The 20493-nt window shown below is 40.1% G+C and overlaps 1 protein-coding gene and 1 long non-coding RNA gene across 8 annotated transcripts in view; both read left to right on the forward strand.

Annotated features, from left to right (window-relative positions):
* carm1 (coactivator-associated arginine methyltransferase 1) overlaps positions 1-5369 on the forward strand; it is a 200798-nt gene extending 195429 nt beyond the window's left edge. For 5 of the 7 annotated variants that reach the window (XM_061771988.1, XM_061771987.1, XM_061771990.1 and 2 more), the window contains 2 exons: positions 4284-4352; positions 4465-5369. In XM_061771988.1, coding sequence (XP_061627972.1) covers positions 4284-4352; positions 4465-4604 — 209 coding nt within the window. In that variant the 3' untranslated portion in view covers positions 4605-5369. Of the gene's footprint in view, positions 1-46; positions 3275-4283; positions 4397-4464 lie in introns of those variants that run through there. The other 2 variants (XR_009788317.1, XR_009788318.1) reach the window with 1 other exon arrangement.
* An 11239-nt stretch (positions 5370-16608) lies between these two features.
* LOC133477469 (uncharacterized) lies at positions 16609-19766 on the forward strand. The gene is made up of 3 exons (XR_009788376.1): positions 16609-16731; positions 16818-16963; positions 19059-19766. It is a non-coding gene; the product is annotated as an uncharacterized LOC133477469 (long non-coding RNA).
* The last annotated feature ends 727 nt before the right edge of the window (positions 19767-20493 follow it).

Raw genomic sequence — 20493 nt, forward strand, 5'->3', positions numbered from 1 at the left:
CAACAATGTATTTTTCTAGTAATAGTTATATTTCTAAACTTCACAGGTTCTGCTTCGAGCAGAAGGTTTCAAGGAGAATGACAACCACACAAGGTCCGATTCACTGCCAACAGAAGAATAAAATAAGATGTGGATAAAACTTTGCTAGATTTTATGCTTTAAGTAAAAAAAACCTGGACTATTGAGCAAAGGAGAGGAGGAGAATTTGAAGGAAAAAAGTGTGGGAGGCCCATTTGTTCATGCATTTTTGTCTAATGTAAATTCTGTACATAGTTATACTTATAAATAAATATTTTTTCTGTCAAAAGTACTTTCTGTGTTGTTTTATGTTCAGATGTTTGAGATTTTCACTAAAGAAAAAAAATATTGGTGTCAAAGTCATTGTTCTGCTTAATGTGTCTGCTTTCACAAAAAGGCTGTTTTCTCCGTTTTTTTTTTCTTCCAGAATCAGATTTGGCTGAAAGTAGCCTATATTTGACTGCTGATTACTAAAAAACATTATAAGCTAGAGACAAACTTTTTTCTGATGAAAGAAGGGAGTCTGATCTTTCATTTGGTGGTTTTGGTGTTTACATCGTCATAGTACATAATATTCTGTGGGGCTTGGAAAATCAGTGAAATTGCTCGAAAATGCCTGTCAGTCTAGGGGTTCCCTGCTCAGGAAACGGCTGGCAGTAAATGAGTTAAAGAAGAAGTTACAGGTCTGTGAGAGCCAGAAATCTTGCTTGTTTGTAGGTGACCAAATACTTATTTTACCGAGGAATTTACCAATTCATTAAAAATCAGAAGTGATTTTCAGGATTTTTTTTATTTTTTTATTTTTTCTTATTTTGTCTCTCATAGGTAAGGTTATACATATGATGAAAATTACAGGCCTGTCTCATCTTTTTCAGTGAGAGAACTTGCACAATTGGTGGCTGGCTAAATACTTTTTTGCCCCACTGTATATCACCAGTTAACTTGCTGTACAGGTAGTTTTTCACAGAAAGCTTTTGTCCCTATTTGTATCTAAATCTAACAGTCAACCACACTTCCAGACAATTTGACATTTTTCTCAATGTTTTCAAAATCCTTAATTTAAATTTTTTTTTTTGTTCTTCCTCAAACAAAACCCAGGTGACATGCACTGGTCATTCTTTTTTGCTCTTTCCACTTCCCATTTCCAGTATTCGTTAGAAGCGCTTCTCTTTTTTACAATATTCAAACGTCTTCGAAATTGTCGGGGACTCGAACCCCTCATTGACGGGGACTCAAACCCCTCGTAATTTTGACGGGGACTCAAACTTGGACTTTAACCTGGACTTTATAATCTGGACTTTAAGGACTCAAACTTTACCAATGGAATGTGGGGGGAGCAATTACAAATACCACTTAATACAAAGACAAGATTTTTTCAAATACAGTACACCGTATGAAATGATCCAATTTTCAAGGAATTACAATTTTCTTTACCGTAATTCTTTGTCTGGAGGACAACAGGTCCGTTTGGATCCTGAGGTGACAACTCAAGATTCAAATTAACCTTGCTGGTTGCATTCATTAACCGAAGAGCATTGACGTCCGTATTATTGGGAAACTTTTATTTTGAAGGTGGCTTTCGCCGCGAGTTGGCGACATATTACCGTAATGCCTAGTGTGAACAAAATTAGGGGCGGCTGGCTTGATTGCTACTTTACGAGTGGAGGCTGGCTTGACCGGCGCTATATACCTACTGGGGGCGTGCCTTTAGCGTCCTCCTTCACGTGTACCCTTCCCCCTTTACGTCAGCATGCTGTCCTCAGCCACCCAGCATCTGTATAAGCAGCGTGTCGGCATGAAATGCTCCCGGTCAGTCAAGCGGAGCGCTCATCACACAACAACATTTATAGATTTTGGAATCTATAATCTATACACACAAAGCGCGCTGCATTATGAGGCGCCCCGTCAATTTTGGAGAAAATGTACGACTTTTAAGAGCGCCTTATGGTCGTGAAAATACAGTGATAGAACTAACATTTGGTATGTATGAAACATACATTTTCCGAATCAACACACTCATAATATCAACAGTAACAAACGCAACTCGAGGATTATCTTGCTTGATTTTCTACAACTACAGTACTGTACTTAAAAACACCGCAATGAATTCTGGGTTCCCCTAATGCTTTTTGCTGACTAAATTGCCAGGACAGTCAGTGGGACGAACGATGCCAATGCTTAAGGCAGGAAATCGCTTGTGGGTCCGCATGGGCTGTTGTTCAGGTCTCTCAAGCGGAGCACACCCGTCTATAATAAGCATGTGCTTGTGTGTGGATGGTGACCTCAAGTGGGCAAATAAAGTACCTGCTCCTCTCTAAAGTAGCATGTATTGGCATTGAATTATAAATTACAAAATAATTTGTAAATTTATATCATATTATGGTAACGTCACAGATTTCATTTACTGCGGTGCTTTTCTGGACATAACCCCCACAATAAATGAGGCTTTATTGTATGGCCTAAAAAGCATATAGGCCTTGTTTAGTTGGGGCCTATGTTGATACTATTTTCTTGGAATGGGTGAACCTGTGAAGTTTTCCAGATTTGTGACCTTGTGATATACAGTGCATGAAAATATATGTACACAGTGCTTCACTTTTCCCGCATTTTATGTTACAGCCTTGTTGTAAAATTTTATTTAAAGAAAAAAAATACTAAAAATTCTACATACAACATAATGACAATGTGAAAAGCATTTTAGATATTTTAAATTTGTTTTTTAATTAAAAATGAAGATATCACATGTACAGAAATATTCAAAGGCATTGCTCAATGCTTTGTTGATGCACCGTTGACAACAATTACAGCCTCAAATCTTTTTGAATGTGATGCTTAGCACACCTATATTTAGGCAGTTTCAAGCTCCGTCAGGTTGAATAGGCAGCATCATAGTCATTTTTAGACGTCTCCAGAGATTTTCAATTAGATTCAGGTCTGGGCTCTGGTTGGGCCAATAAAGGATATTCCTAGAGCTATCTTTAAGCCACTCCTTTAAAATCTTGGGCTGAAATATGAATTGTCGCCACAGTCCGCGGTCAAGAGTGACCTGTAGCAGTGTTTTATCTAGGATGTCTCTGTGTATTGCTGGATTCATCTTTCCCTCAACCCTAACTAGTCTCCCTGTTCCTGGCGCTGAAAAACATCCCCATGGTATGATGCTGCTTTCACGGTGATGAGCGGTGCCTTGTTACCTCCAAAAATGACATCTGACATTTCATACCAAAGAGATACCTGATCGGTCAATTGCTGCAGAGAGGTGAGGATGTAGCTTGATGTAGTGACCATTTGGGTCTAAATCAACTAAATGTACCACAGGTGGACTGCAATTAAGCTATAGAAACCTCTTAATGGTTATCAGTGGAAAGAGGAGAGCTCAATTTTGAGCTTCATGGCAAAGACACTGAATACTTACGTACCGTGGTGCCTTGAGATACGAGATACATTTTTCTTTTTCTTTTTTTTCTTGGGAACGCTAACTTGCGATACGAGTGTTGCATAGTGGCAGTGAACTCAACTTGACTCACTTCACAATGACAATCACTTTGCGGAAAAAGTGAACAATTCCTCAAAACAGAGACTTCAAGCTGTTTAATGCCACTCGCAGTTGAAGTTCACTGTCAGAGTAAACATAAAACAGAGAATTACATGTTGCGTATTTAAACAACTAAACAACTGCCTCCCGCAAGCTAATTGCAATGCAATGCAATGGAAATCCGCATTGACATGCTAATTATGAGCATCTGTGTCTTTAAACGATCTTAATAATGGTAAAGACGTGCAATAGTTCCGACACTTTCACAAATTCATACATACTCATTCTTATCTCAAAAATAAAACCATTTTGCTGTCTGCTATTGTGTGAATGCAAAATGGCTGCCTAATCCTGGCACGTAAAATCACAGATCCCTCTCGTGTATTGCAACAACATAATGAGGCTCTCTCCAGTGGCATTAACGGTAAAGACAGCTTGAGTAACGAAGAAGGACAGTTTTTAAAAGACCCCAAAAATAAAAAACTATGAAGACACTAAGATGCATTTGTTAGTTTTCATGGAAAAGGCTAGTAAGCAAAGGGAGAAAATTCCCATATATCCAAAAACGTAATTAGTATCGTCAGAAAACATGTTGGCAATAACGGTAAATACATTTTGGCATTAAAAGTTAAAAAAAAATATTACTTTAGATTTTTTTCTTACAAATAATTATAATAATAAATTATTATTTAGATTTGACAGCAAATTCTTTTTCTCTTTTTTTTTGTCATAGTGAACACAGGTATTGTGAACCACACCCACTCCAGGATGGGCTCCATCATGAGCACAGGAATTGTCCAGGGTATGTCCAGTTAATAATCAACACAGTACAGAAACCCACATTGGTAAGCAGCAGAAAATTATCATGCCAGTCAGAGGGAGTCCTGAATGTAATGCTTTGTTATCTTTTTCAGGCGCCACAACAGGCCAGTCAGGTCCCAGTAGCAGTGGTACTTACTATCCGGTCACCAACCAGTTTACCATGGGGGGTGCTGCAATCTCTATGGCTTCTCCCATGGTCATCCCCAGTAACACCATGCATTATGGCAGTTAAGATGAGGACTTTGCAAAGACCCCTTTAACCTGCCCATCTCTGCATGACAAAGACTTCCCTGTAAAAATCCCTTAGTCCCCGCCTCTTCTGAATCCCAATTGACCCATGGACCACAGCCAATACCAAAACCAGTGCTCTCCTGGCACATAACTCCTTGTTCAACATCGGCATTCTGTTATTGTCTGTCCATTATTATACATCATCTTTCAAGCACGCTCATATCCGTCCGACTCATTTTAACATGGCTGAAACGTCCCCTTCTTTGTTTAGATTCCTAATGCCGTTGGATACCAATGAACATTTGAGCTATAGCAGTTTTCTCAACTTCCTCATATTCAACTCTTAATTTCTTAGTGTTATAAATTGTCTGTTGTGGTTCTCACATTATCAATAGAGAGCTCTACACCAGCTACCAGAGGGAGTTGTCCTCCCAGTTCTTCATTACATCATGGTCAACACTAATTTTTTTGTCAAGTCTTCATATCATGCCTTGTCAGACATAAAGATAATGAGAGAAAAAAAACACTTGCGCCATGTGTTCAACCTTGAAGTCTATGTATACAGGGAAACTTATATCCTGAAGTGTAATGGAATTTTTCTTTGGTAATCTATATGAACATTTTATGTTTTGCTCATTACCTGATGTTAGGTTATTGTGTTTCCGTTTGCAGTCTTTCATAAAAGTACTCTTGATGCATCTCACAATGGATCACATGTTCGTAAACGTGTATGCTGAGCCATGACATAAATATGCACCTCTTTTTTTCTCTTTGTCTGCTGTAGATGTGTTCTTGCTCTTCATTATGACCCTGATCATGTACTACATGGGCAATTGAAATGATGGAGAGGGCCACAATTTTTTTGTCAGCGCTACCTGGAAGCCACATAGGACCACAGACTTCCTAACCAGATGTATGACAAAAATGCCATTTTAAATATGGTAAAAATATGTGCATGTCCGTTTTTTATTGAACCAATGTACACATCAGCTTCAGTATACTTCTTGCATTAACTTTGGTTCCCAGCATGCATTGCGCCATTCATTGCTGAATTTTTGCTGTAATAAGGACGTTAATCATTATCGTTCAAGGAACTATATTACCCATAGTTTGGTGAATGTTTGTCTTAACAGTCAGCTTGTGTTTATGTTGGATGAAATCCTGACTGAGTTGTGAGCGATATAGTGACCTCCCGGTCAGTTCCATTCTATGCTAAAGTAAACTGAGCTAAGCGTCACCGGCGTCTTATCAAATGTATAAGATGCTAGTTTGTTTTTCCTGGTAATTACACGACAAAGCCTTCATCCCTGAGGTAAAAGAGTCTCCATTTGTCTTGTATAACACATCAGCGCCACAAAACAATCATGGCTGATGTCTCTATGTACGTACGTAGGCTTGCCTTTAAATTTGTTGACGATATAAATGGCATCCTATTCTTGATATTTCTAAGACCCAGTGCTACTAAGCAATGTCTGCCATCTAGTGGTGAATGGTGTTATTACAGCTTAAAACTGATCAGCTATAAAAGAGGAAACGTTTATAATTTTCCCCAAAAAACTTTTTGGGGGAAAATGAATCGAGTGGCCACTCAAGAGTGTGCACATAGAAACAAACAACCATTCGCACTCACATTCACACCTATGGGCAATTTAGAGTCTTCTATCAACCTACCACGCATGTTTTTGGGATGTGGGAGGAAACCCACACGGGCACGGGGAGAACATGCAAACTCCACACAGGCGAGGCCGGGTTTTGAACCCGGGTCCTCAGAACTCTGAGGCAGAAGTGCTAACCAGTCGTTCACCGTGTTGTCATCATAACAAACATGTTTGGAGAAATTTTATGTGAGCACTTTGAGGTTTTATGATCTTCGCGCGCACAGTTAAACGGTGGATTGACTGGTCTCCCTGGCAACAGCCTGACGTGTCTCGCTGAGTCCAGCAGAGCGTTCAAAAGACTGGTCTGTTCGACGTCAAGTCCTAAAACTAAGGACCATTTGGGTCATTTTCATATAATTTGATCAATGCTTAAAAGTCCTATTTTCAAAACGTTATTGATGCTTTTAAATTGTAAGAATTCAAATCCTTATTTGACAGAGCAAATGGTGGCAGCCCATTTAAATACACTCTTTATAACAGTAAAGACAAACAGCTTCTTAAAAATTGTGTGAGTCACACTTTCAAACTTTGCGGAGACTAGTGGATACTTTTTTTCCTTTCGGCTTGGCCCATTAGGGATCGCCGCAGCGGTACCGGTCCGTGAAGCATTTGTTACGGGGCCACATAGAAAGAATGACCAATTTATATCATTTCCATTGTATTGCGTTTCGCGTGTCAAGTGTATTTTATCTTCTCCGCCGCAACAGCTGTGCGTCTCAATAGACAAGCCAAGACTGCAGAGAACGCTGCAGCAGTTCCGTTTCCGCTTCCAGCCGACTCGCTAACGGCAGCCAAGCTCAGAGAACCAATCATTTCATAAACTGATTCATTACGTTCACTGAAAGATTCGTTCTTTTCAACAAAACATTCGCGAACGAAACAACACAAGACTGCATTGACGGTGATACGTTACTAAAAATAAGGCCGTACGACCTCAAAGAAAAAGAAAGCTTCTTTTAATTGAAAATATCAGGAGTCCTACTTAAAATACAGGTTTATCTCAACAAGTAACTCTGATGCACTGAGTCTACCCTGCATCATACTGTATGTGGTGACAAGTTAGTCAGCGACACGTGGAGACCAAGCACCCTGGACTAAGAGATAAGGATAAGTTGTTGGAGTTTTTTTTTTTTAAAGAAAAAGGGATCAACTGAATACCCTGCTGCCATTTTCAACATCCTATCTTTGTGAAGCGGGCTTTTCTGCTGTGAGACTTATGAAGACAAAATTACAGAGCAGACTGGACAGAACAAGCCCAAGGCTCACACTGATTCTGCGTTATGGTAAGTTGTTGTATTTAACATTAGTTTTTCAGCCGATTGTGTTCATTTACTTTTGCTGTGTGTGTGTGTATACATAATTGTGTTCATTTATTTTTGCTGTGTGTGTGTGTGTGTAAATGTGTGTGTATACATACATATATATATATATATATGCGCCACAACTTGACAGCCCAAAAAAATGCCCAATCTAAACCGATCCGCGGTGCAAAAAAAGTTGGGGAGCACTGCTCTAGATCTTCAAAGACGCAATGTAGCTCCGTCTGACCATCTCTGTAATTCTCTATCAACACCCTCAAGACAAATAATGCATCTGTGGTACTCTTCCTAGGCATGAAACCATACTGTTGCTCACAAATACTCACTTCTGTCCTGAGTCTAGCCTCCACTACTCTTTCCCATAACTTCATTGTGTGGGTCATCAACTTTATTCTTCTATAGTTGCCGCAGCTCTGCACATCACCCTTGTTCTTATAAAATGGGCATCAGCACATTTCCACCATTCCTCAGTCATCTCGCCCGCTAGAAATCTGTTGAACAACCGGGTCAAAAACTCCACAGCCACCCCTCCTAGATGCTTCCATACCTCCACAGGTATCTCATCAGGATGAAGTACCTTTCCATTTTTCATCCTCTTTGGTGTCTTTCTAACTTCCCCCTTACTAATGAGTGCTACTTCCTCGTCCACCACATGACTCTACTTTATCTCTCATTTTCCTCATTCATCAACTCCTCAGTATTATTTGCATCTATCCAGCACACTACTGGCACCAGTCAACACATTTCCATCTCTATTTTTAATCACCCTGACTTGCTGCACATCCTTCCCATCTCTATCTCTCTATCTGGCCAACCTGCATAGATCTTTCACTCTTTCTTTAGTGTCCGACCTGGCGTACATGTTATCATATGCCTCTTGTTTCGCCTTTGCCATCTCTACCTTTGCCCTACGTCGTATCTCCATTTATTCTTGTCTCCTCTCCTCGGCCCTCTCAGTGTCACACTTCTTCTTAGCTAACATATTTGTTTGTACGATTTCCTGTAGTTTAAGATTCCACCACGAAGTCTCCTTCTCCCCTTGCCTCCCAGAAGATACACCAAGTAGTCTCCTGCCTGTCTCGCTGATCACCTTGGCTGTAGTGGTCCAGTCTTCTGGAAGCTCCTCCTGTCCACCAAGAGCCTGTCTCACCTCTTCTCGAAAAGACTCTTCCTTTCTCAGCTTCCACCACATGGTTGTCTGCTCCGCCTTAGTCTTTTTAATCTTCCTCACCACCACCAGCCATCTTATACACCACCATCCTATGCTGTCTAGCCACACTCTCCCCTACCACTAATTTACAGTCAGTAAGATCCTTCTGATTACGTCATCTCCACAAGACGTAATCTACCTGTGTGCTTCTACCTTCGCTCTTGTAGGTCACCCTATGTTCCTGCCTCTTCTGGAAAAAGGTGATCGTTACAGCCAATTCTATCCTTTTTGGAAAGTCTACCACTTTCTGTTCCTTTCCTGCATTCTGAACTTATCACTTCTTCATCACCCGTTTCCTTCACCAACATCCATTACAATCTGCACCAATCCTGACTCTCTCGCTGCCTGGGATGCTCTCAAGTAGCTCCTTCCATAAGTTCTCTTTCACCTCGAGTTCACATCCTACCTGTGGGGATTAACCACTAATTACATGAAACATAACACCCTCACTTTCAGGTTTCAGCCTCATCACTTGATCTGACACTCACTTCCAATATATTTTATGCAAACTCTTCCTTTAAAATAACCCCCACTGCATTTCTCTTCCCATCTACACAATGGTTAAATAATTTGAACCTTGCTCCTAAGCCTTACTGCCATTCCACCTGCTCTTCTGGACACACAATATATCAACCTTTCTCCTAATCATCATGTCAACCAACTCCCAAGCTTTTCCTGTCATAGTCCCAACATTCAAAGTCCCCACATTCAGTTTTAGGCTCTGTGCTTCCCCCTTCTCTTTCTTTGTAAGAACCCGCTTTCCACCTCTTGATTGTCTTCGACCCACAGTAGCTGAATTTCCACCGGCGCCTAGTAGATTAACGGCGCCGGTGGCAGACGTTGTTAACCCAGGGCACGACCGATCCGGTATGGAATTCTTTGGATGAACGCTCATATTTGTTTGGAAATGTTTTAAGACAGATGCCCTTCCTGACACAACCCTCTGCATTTATCTGGGCTTGGGACTGGCTTGTGCCCCCATACAAATGCATAAATGATCTTAAATCTTAAAACCCATATCACTCTTGTATTTGTACAACCATAATAACGGTAAAGACATGCAATAGTTCCGACACTTCTACAAATTCAAAATATTCATTCATACCTCAGAAATAACAATTTATATTTTGCTCTCAGCTGTTGTGTGTACAAAATGGTTGCCACGTCAGAATCAGAATCACTTTTATTCGCCAAATGTGTCAATGGACACACAGGAATTTGACTTGGGATCCAGTGCTTAACACAAAACTAGACACAGTAAAATGTACATAGCTCTAGTAAGACATACTATTTAAAACAAGGTATAAATAAGAGGATAATAAAAGTTAAAAGTCCTGTTCAGACTCCTGTAAGGGGCGGGGGCAGCCATTGATTCAGGAGGGAAATAGCCTTAGGGAAAAAGCTATTCTGGTGCGGAGTGGTCCTGGACCTGATGGCACGGTACTGCCTACCCAAATGGAGCAGCTGACAGATGTTGCTTGCAGGATGAGATTAATCAGCAGCGATCTTACCTGCCCTCTTCCTGACCCTGGCCTCATACAGGTCGCTGATTGACAGCTGCCCCTGACCAGTCAGGCTCTCTGCTGTGTGCACTATATGTTGCAGCCTGTTCCTTGTAACAGGGCGGATGCTGAGACAAACCACACCGTGATGGATGAAGAAAGAAGGCTTTCCCAAGTGGCTCTGTAGAACCTGGACCGAACAGCGCTAGAAATGTTCATTTTCCGTAGCTGCCTGAAGGAAAAACATTCCACTGTGAGCCCTCTTGATGATGGAGGAGGTATTCTCCTCCCATTTGAGGTTACATGCTATTGTGGTGCCTAGGAATTTGAATGACTCCACAACCTTGACAACAGACCTATTAGTGGTGAGAGGTAGTAGAGAGGAGGAGGCCCGGCGGACGTCTATAAGCATTTCCACTGTCTTTTTGGAGTTGAGTTCCAGATTATTTTTGGCACACCACACACCCAGATGAGACACTTCCTGCCTATAAGCAGACTCGTCGTTGCCGTTGATAAGGCCGACCAAGGTGGTATCATCTGCAAATTTAATAAACTTGATGGACTTATTGGTGGAAATGCAGTCATTGGTGTATAGTGAGTAGAGAAATGGTGACAGCACGCGCCCCTGAGGTGCTCCGATGTTGGTGGACCGGAGATTGGCACTTCAGATCACAGATCCCTCTGGTGTAATGCAACAACATAATGAGGCTCTTTCCAGTGGCATTAGTGGTGAAGACAGCTGGAGTGACAAAGAAGGATCGTTTGTAAAAGAACCCCCCAAAAAAAGGAGCTGTCAAGATACTAAGATGAATTTGTGTTAGTTTTCATGGAAAATGCATATTAAGCAATAAGAGAAAAATCCTATATGGGTCATTCCACTGAGGTGATACACAATTTGTGACATGTAAGAAAAATTTAAGAACTTGAATTATTTTGTTGAAAATATGTTAGTAAAATTTATTTGAAGTATACCAGTTACATTTAGGGTTTCATGGGATAAAAACATACATAGTTTACGTAATATGACCATTATTTGACCAGTGGTCGCTTGTAACACTGAGTCTAGATATGAACATGGAAAGCTGTTTATTGTATCAAAACCTGGGGAATTTTTCACACAAATACTAGGGTTAGAGTAGGTTCACAAACCAATTTATGTCCAACTTGTTAATGCACCGCAAAGTATCGAGTAAAAAATTTACTTAGGGCAAATATAGATGTAACATTGACTAAAAAATACAACATGGAAAATGAAGGACCTGAATACTAACAGGTATAAGTGAATGAATTCAGTGGATATCAGAACCTAATAGGACTAGTGATATTTTCAATATCAGTTTCCTTACTTGGTATGATACCCTCCACAGTTAGACCATCAACTTGAAGCTTGACATGTTCCATCACTTGCCATTTTTAACTTCCAATTCAATCATTTGACCAACTATGTTTATCTAATTGTTTGTACATGATAAACAATGTAAAGTCAACAATGTAAAGTCAACATTAAGGTTGTTTATATTTTTATTCAGGTTTAACTATTGCCATTTTTTACTGCAAAAACCCTAGATGTACCTTTTCAGTGTTATGCTTTGTCAGTTGGAAGTACACACAAAATTGTTTATGAAGAACAGCATGTACGTAACTTTTACTGGGCTTTCTGCCAGTCAAACACATTTCCAGTTACACACACCATGGCATTCCAGAGTTTCAACATGTATTCCAAATACCAATCCTTGACTGAACAATACTATGATTTCAAAACGTTAACACGTAGTTCTGAACATAATGTCGCTACAGAAGTCAGTGTTAGTAAACGATAATACAGCCATTTAGACCTGTGCGTAATTTTGACACCAGCGGTCTTTGCCAGTGCCCATGTCATGTTAGAAGCACCAGTAACAATCCACACTGCACCACACATCGACATTTTTATCAACAAAGTGAATCATGTTTTGATCAAAGACAGTTAAAAACGTTTGACAAGAGGCCTATACAATCGGAACCGAATCCAAGTTTAATAATAAGGATTAAAGTATTCGCGTAATCATGACCACATCCTCAACACTGCTGTGACTCATCAAAATTACCAGCGAGTCAGCAGTGCAGTCAGGGGACATGGAAAACAGCCTGTTCGCTAGCAATAGAAAACGGTCGAAATTCACCAATCATTTCTCCTTCAACGAATCAAACATGAAACCATCTAATTATATACAAACTCACTTTTCATCATTGCTAGTAACTTGACCGTTTGAGATCGAAGCTTGTAACATTTTGACATAATTTTATTGAAAACACTTACTAGGGGGCGGCACAGTGGCCGACTGGTTAGAGCGTCAGCCTCACAGTTCTGAGGAACCGGGTTCAATCCCCGGCCCCGCCTGTGTGGAGTTCGCATGTTCTCCCCGTGCCTGCGTGGGTTTTCTACGGGCACTCCGGTTTCCTCCCACATCCCAAAAACATGCATTAATTGGAGACTCTAAATTGCCCGTAGGCATGGCTGTGAGTGCGAATGGTTGTTTGTTTCTGGCTGGCAACCAGTTCAGGGTGTACCCCGCCTCCTACCCGATGACAGCTGGGATAGGCTCCAGCACGCCCGCGACCCTAGTGAGGAGAAGCGGCTCAGAAAATGGATGGATGGACACTTACTAGGTTCTATCGGCCCCTCGATGTTCCCATCAAGCTCAAATGCTGCCGTATGCTGGTCATATGTAAGCCGAAAATGGTTCTGGGTAATCGATGTCGCAAAATAGTCAACCGTTTTTGTTATTTTGTCCAAGTTGCTCGAACGAAAATATGACAGACACTTAAAAATGTAAGTCAATATTGTCTCCTACTCCTTCTGAAGCAATTGATTGATCCTTCTATGATTATTTTTGGAGATTATTGGATCAATTCCAAATAGCCGTCGTAAAATGGTCGTTGTTTGTTTACAGTTATGAAATTTAGTGCCGCTTGCTTGTAACGTGTTTTGACCGACAAAGTTACGAGCACGATGCCTATTTCTAATAAGTGCCTCTAAGAAATCTCACCGTAGAATGTCATTAACTTCTGTTGAGTGGTAGGCGCACCCTTTTAGCAGATATTGGCGAAGTGGTTGCATGATTTTGCCGATATTTTTCACACTGTGCCTATTTCTGTTGATGACTGCTAAAATGTCACACTTTGGCGCTGGTCAAGAATCACAAAAATGCGTTTGACATGGTTTATTGCAAAATAATTGGAGGTGGAAAATTCTTGATACAGTATTATTTTATATCTACATGATGATACCTGATTACTGAAGATACTGTTGTGTGTTAATATTTGATGCCTTTTAATGTATTTTGCCGTTAATGCTCGTAACATTTCACCACATCTGTGGAATGACTCATATATCCCAAAAAAATTGAATTAGCAGCTTCAGAAAACAGGTTGCAAATAATGAAATTTTGTTTCGAACACCTAATGGTAAGTACATTTGGGCATTAGAAGTTTGGAAACTTACTCTTGAATATTTTTTTCTTAGAAACAATTATGCCCTTTTGACGGCTAACAACTGCCAGTAATTCAAATACTCATATCAGTAAAATGTATTGATTTTCAAAAGGAAATTCAGTGGGCCATGTCTTTACCGTTATTGATCAAATTATATGAAAATCCATTTAAAAATAAACGAAAATTTAAAAATTAACTAACATCCCGGATGGCCTCATCCTCTAAACTGGGGAGGCAGAAGAATTGACATTCCACAGGAAGCCCACATTTCTGGAAGTCAAAGACAGCATTTTAAGCATAAGAATTATTTATTTTTCCTTTTATTCGCAAGATGTTCAATCACCTACACATTATTACACACACATAATCCCCTACACATTACATTGCTCAATGACCAATGTGTTGATGCGTCACAATTTAGTCTGTCGTATCAACCTTTAATACTGTTATTAAACATGAGTATTTGCATTAAAAGACCTTTCGCCTTCTTGCTCTCGTTGACTTTGCATCGGGCAAGAGGAGCATAAGCCCGACAGGCTTCTAAGTGAATCTTTGCTGAAGAGTCTCGTTCACTGACGCAAAGATTTGCTTTTTGTGAAATTACATGTACAGTATATACAGTGCTAAGAAGATTACTTTGGAAATGTACTTGGTTACAGTAAGTTACCCTGATGAAAATGTAATTGTAATGTTAACTATTTAAATTACTTTCTCATGGTAATATGACTAATTACATTGACTTTTCTTAATTTTAAATGAATGCATCAACAGGACCCTTTGTTTCCTCCAAAAGAAAAAGAAAAAAAAGTGGATGAAAAGCATAGATCATTATTTTGGAATTAAGCTTGTATTTCTTCTTTCCACAAACTGAAAACAAAACATGAAATGTATATCATGAAAAATGTCTTGCATTATATGTGCACATACAGCATGTGGAAAACATACCATGTTGCAGAGGGGGGAAGTAACAAAGTATTTGTAATTCGTTGCTGTACTTAAGTAGCTATTTCAGTTATTTGTACGTGAGTATTTTTCTGGCGACTTTTTACTTTTACTTTTATCTGTACTTTCTACTCCTTAAAAAATGAGCAAGTTACTTTTAAAACCTAATATAAGCAAAGACACGACATAAAAAGCAGAACGCCGAAAACCCGGCAGTAAGTGTGCGTTCAAATGTGCGTTCCATTTGAACTAGGAAGTGGTGTTAAATCAGTTGTTTAAAAAGATTTGTTCAAAAGATTCGTTAACTGAATCGTTAATTTTTTTTTCTTTCACAAAATTGGCTGCCGACCAGTTCAGGGTGTACCTCGCCTCTCGCCCGAAGATAGCTGGGATAGGCTCCAGCACGCCCGCGATCCTAGTGAGGATAAGCAGTACAGAAAATGGATGGATGGCATTCAAGTGCTTCCTCAATGAGCCATCCCTGATGTTCACATTCACCGAAGGACTATGCGTTGTTGTTGTCACGTATTGTAATATGGGAAAGGCGGGGAGATTTAAAAAAATAATAATAATTACTAGTACATTGCTCCTTAACGGATCGCGAACGAAGTTCAACGAACGAATCACTCTTGTTCTTCAGTACACCAATTCACTGAAAGAATCACTCAGTTCACTTGAGTCTCACCCCCGCCTGCACGGCGCCGCCTGGACGCTGGCAGCTCATTGGTCATTCGCCGAAGATTCAGAAGTGAGTGACAGAACGCTTCAGCAGTTCCGTTTCCGCTCAACGCTGACTCGCTAGCCTCACGGCGGTGGGCGGTGGCCTAGCTAAAACAACGAATCATTTCATAAACCGTTTCAGTTCAATTCGTTCACTAAAAAGATTCGTTCGTCTGAACGAAACGTTCGCGAACGAAACAACACTACTCGGAAGTGGGGTCGATCCAAGATGGCGACGTGAGCTTTTGCATTTTCAGGAGCTGCTCACCTCAGTCCATATCATATAAAATAAGTGTAGCACGTAATGATGGTGAGTTTAAGCTTCATGAGGCATCGCAACACTTCAGCCAGTTGGTTCGAGTACTGTTTCATTTCTTGACGCTTCATGGCCACACAAAACTACCTGCTGGCCATGTGTATAATCACAGGCAGCTGTAGTTTAACTACATAATCTTGTGATGTATTGCATTTTTGTGTCTGTTTTGGCTCTTGTCAATGACATTGTATTACAAAAATAAAGTGTGTAATAAATTATTTTTGAATGTATTCTATGTGCGAAAATCTTTCCACAATGGTGGTGTCATGATATGTCAAATTGTATAATGTTTTCTGTCAATTTAAGCAGACAGAGGACTATGAAAGTGCTTGTGGAACCAGGAAGAAGGCAGTAAGGCACAGCATTTGCTTGTGTGACTTGGACAATGGCGTATAAAATGGGATAATGTGTTTAATTTATACAGAAATAACAGTTTAGCAACTTTTTTTCTTCTTTTTTTTCAAGTGAGTCATTAAAGAGTAGGATTATATAAATTGGGGTACAGTAATTTTTCCTCTCCCTGTAAGTTGTTGTTTATTGTACCCTACTTTCTTGGAACACAATAAACACCTTTGAATAAGATAAGAAATTTTGAAAAAAAATACAGTTCTTGAGAAACAAAAATATTAATACATCTGAAGTAATGATAGTTATTTATCCTGCACGGTCCTGCCTGATTGACGCCTGGTACCACGTAAGCTGTAATCCATTCCACTCGCTCCCTCCAGCACGCCGGCGACCCTAGTGTGGATAAGTGGTATAGAAAATGTGTGAATATAACATTTGAATGGAGCCCGCATGAAGGGTTTATATTGCTGTCAAACCTCGTGGCAAAATCTGAAGCACTTCCCGATTCATTCACGTGGTTCAGCGAGGGTTCGGACTTCATCTTTCCGGTTCGTCCCCTAAATGAAACAAGCCTCGATACGCGCTTTGCGGAAACGCCCCTTCCATTACCCGATACATGCTTTGAAGATTCGGCACACAGTGAGTTTATCCCGTCTTTTTCCGCTTTTTATATGTTGCCGTCAATTGCGAAAGCAGGTTATGCTAACAACATGCCATGTTAGCAGCAAGGAGTCGAAGTCTACACTTGAGAATGTGCTCATGGACATTGTGCATGACTACTGTATGCCGAAACAGCCTATCTTAGCTGTTGTGGAAGGAGACTTTCCTCCATTGCCTTGTTCAACGTCGAAGCCACCAGCGCCAAAGAAAAGTAAGCAGCCTTGCACAACAGTCTGAGCTAACATGAGCATTGTGCAACAAATTCTAAATGAGTAAAGTTTAGCACCAGAATTGATGGTCTGGAGACACATATTGACAACCTGATAGCTAACAACACATTGAAAAAAGAGGCCTTCAAGAAAACGGTTGACTTTCCCTGCGCCAAAATTCAAGATATAAAAGGGAAAGTACAACCCTAATTCCAATGAAGTTGGGACGTTGCGTTAAACATAAATAAAAACAGAATACATCCATCCATCCATTTTCTGACCCGCTTCTCCTCACTAGGGTCGCGGGCGTGCTGGAGCCTATCCCAGCCATCATCGGGCAGAAGGCGGTACACGTGATTTGCAAATCATGTTCAACCTATATTTAATTTAATACACTACAAAGACAAGATATTTAATGTTCAAACTGATAAACTTGATTGCTTTTAGTAAATAATCATTAAATCAGAAATTTGTGGCTGCAACATGTTCCAAAAAGCTGGGACAGGCGGCAAAAAAGACTGAGAAAGTTGAGGAATGCTCATCAAACACCTGTTTGGAACATCCCACAGGTGAACAGGCTAATTGGGAACAGGTGGGTGCCATGATTGGGTATAAAAGGAGCTTCCCTGACTTGCTCAGTCATTCACAAGCAAAGATGGGGCGAGGTTCACCTCTTTGTGAACAAGTGTGTGAGAAAATAGTCGAACAGTTTAAGGACAATGTTCCTCAACGTACAATTGCAAGGAATTTAGGGATTTCATCATATACTGTTCATAATATCATCAAAAGGTTCAGAGAATCTGGAGAAATCGCTGCATGTAAGCGGCAAGGCCGAAAACCAACATTGAATGCCCGTGACCTTCAATCCCTCAGGCGGCGCTGCATTAAAAAACAACATCAATGTGTAAAGGATATCACCACATGGGCTCAGGAACACTTCAGAAAACCAATGTCAGTAAATACAGTTCGGCGCGACATCCGTAAGTGCAACTTGAAACTCTACTATGCAAAGCAAAATCATTTTATTAACAACACCCAGAAACGCCTGACCGTCTGGGCCCAAGCTCATCTAAGATGGACTGATGCAAAGTGGAAAAGTGTCCTGTGGTCCGACGAGTCCACATTTCAAATTGTTTTTGGAAATTGTGGAGGTCGTATCCTCCGGGCCAAAGAGGAAAAGAACCATCTGGACTGTTATGGACGCAAAGTTCAAAAGCCAGCATCTGTGATGGTATGGGGCTGTGTTAGTCCCAATGGCATGGATAACTTACACATCTGTGAAGTCACCATTAATGCTGAAAGGTACATACAGGTTTTGGAGAAACATATGCTGCCATCCAAGCAACGTCTTTTTCATGGACGCCCTTGCTTATTTCAGAAAGACAATGCCAAACCGCATTCTGCATGTGTTACAACAGTGTGGCTTCGTAGTAAAAGAGTGCGGGTACTAGACTGCCCTGCCTGCAGTCCAGACCTGTCTCCCATTGAAAATGTGTGGCGCATTATGAAGCGTAAAATACGACAACGGAGACCCCGGACTGTTGAACAGCTGAAGCTGTACATCAAGCGAGAATGGGAAAGAATTTCACCTACAAAGCTTCAACAATTAGTGTCCTCAGTTCCCAAACGTTTATTGAATGTTGTTAAAAGAATAGATGATGTAACACAGTGGAAAAATGACCCTTTCCCAGGTTTTTTGGAACGTGTTGCAGCCATAAAATTCTAAGTGAATGATTATTTTCTAAAAACAATAAAGTTTATCAGTTTGAATATTAAATATCTTGTCTTCAATTAAATATAGGTTGAACGTGATTTCCAAAGCATTGTATTCTGTTTTTATTTATGTTTAACAACGTCCCAACGTCATTGGAATTGGGGTTGTAATACACGTCGAGGGACGTATGCAGATAGCAGAGAAGAAAGCGGCCATGATGGAGCAGGGGTTGGCTGAGCTCGAGAACTATTCACAGAGATGGAACCTGCGACTTTACAGAGTGCCTGAAAAGAAAAACCAAAATGTTAGAGAAGAGTTGATTATGATCTGCCAGGTGGTCCTACTCGAAATCAAATAAAAATTTAATGTCATCGACACTGCAGCGTCTGGGCCAACTGAAGAATGATGAATCCAGACCTCGAGGGATTATTCTCCAGTTGACATCGTGACTCAACCGAGATGGAGTTTTGTAAGCCTGCGAAAAAGTCCAGCTTCCTCCAAAGCAACAACATGTGGTTTGCAGAGGATTTGTCTCCATCTATCAGAGAGAGAAGAAGGCAGCTCTGGCCACTGGTGGTGAAGGCACGTGAGCAAGGAAAGACTGCTAATTTCATCGGCGGGTGAGCCTTTGTCAACGTGACTGAACTGGTTCTTGCTACTTAAAAAATATTTCCCTTTGTTAGAAAACTTTTCACAATTTTTTTAAGAAGGTGCTTTTATTTAAACCTAAAGCACAACCTTTGCGATTCAAATGTAAATTTTTGGTGACAAAGTCAATCATTTTATGTTAATTTGATACATAATCTTTGACAGTGTTTGTCAATTATCGCGAAAGGCCTTATTTTTCAAAATCCTATACCTGTTGATTTTGTAATGTTTACTGCTGTGTTAAGCACTTCATTGCTATTCGTGTTCTAAGTATTAGTAAAAAGGGCAACAATTTACCTTTAAATTCCTTCAGCTCAGTATTTTTTGCACACTATTCTAATAAGAGCTGATTGACTGCTTAAGCTTCTATGAACAAATTATGCTTATTTAGACTTGTACTATTACTATTATTACTACTTATAGATATTATAATGGTCCAGCCCCTGACAACAGGTCTATTTCTTTTGCACTTTACTACATAAATCAAATACTTATTCATTTTCTTATTGTTATTATTACGTCTTTGTCTATTACTCTCAATGCCAGGAGGTTAAGAAATATTGTGAGGCATAAAGCTTTTTTTTTGTTTGTTTGCCAAACAGCACAGAATTGATTTTTGTTTTATTCAAGAGTCACACTCGACCAATGACAAATGGCTATGAAGAGCTCAGTGGGGGAACGATTTATGGTTGGCACATGGCTCTGAACACTATGCTGGGGTCACAACACTGAAGCATTTATTTTCCACACTCTGTGATAAGCAGGTCATTTCCTTTTACAAGTAATTAATACTGAAAACTTCAATGTGATATATATTTTAAATTAATTAAATAATGAAATATATTTTATAAGCATAACCTTTCCCCCATAAATGTTTTCTTTGGAATAGCCAACATATACTTTTAAAGAGTAAAGTTTCATTGTTTTCCAAACTGGTTTAAAAATAACATAATTCTGGAAGATAGTCAGCCATTCCACCAACACTGGCCATACATGGCCAGTACAGCCAGCTGGAATGTTCTGAAGAAGAAAGAAGACACTAGTGTACAGAAATGATGGCGGTGCGTGCATACGCAGCGGATGCTCTCTGTCCCAAACAAACGGTGTTTTTGTGTTTCTCGTCTTATACGTTCAAGTGTTTTAGTCTGTCTTTGTCATGTCTACATATTC

The sequence above is a fragment of the Phyllopteryx taeniolatus genome, chromosome 4 (genome assembly GCF_024500385.1).
Source record: "Phyllopteryx taeniolatus isolate TA_2022b chromosome 4, UOR_Ptae_1.2, whole genome shotgun sequence".
Taxonomy (NCBI): domain Eukaryota; kingdom Metazoa; phylum Chordata; class Actinopteri; order Syngnathiformes; family Syngnathidae; genus Phyllopteryx; species Phyllopteryx taeniolatus.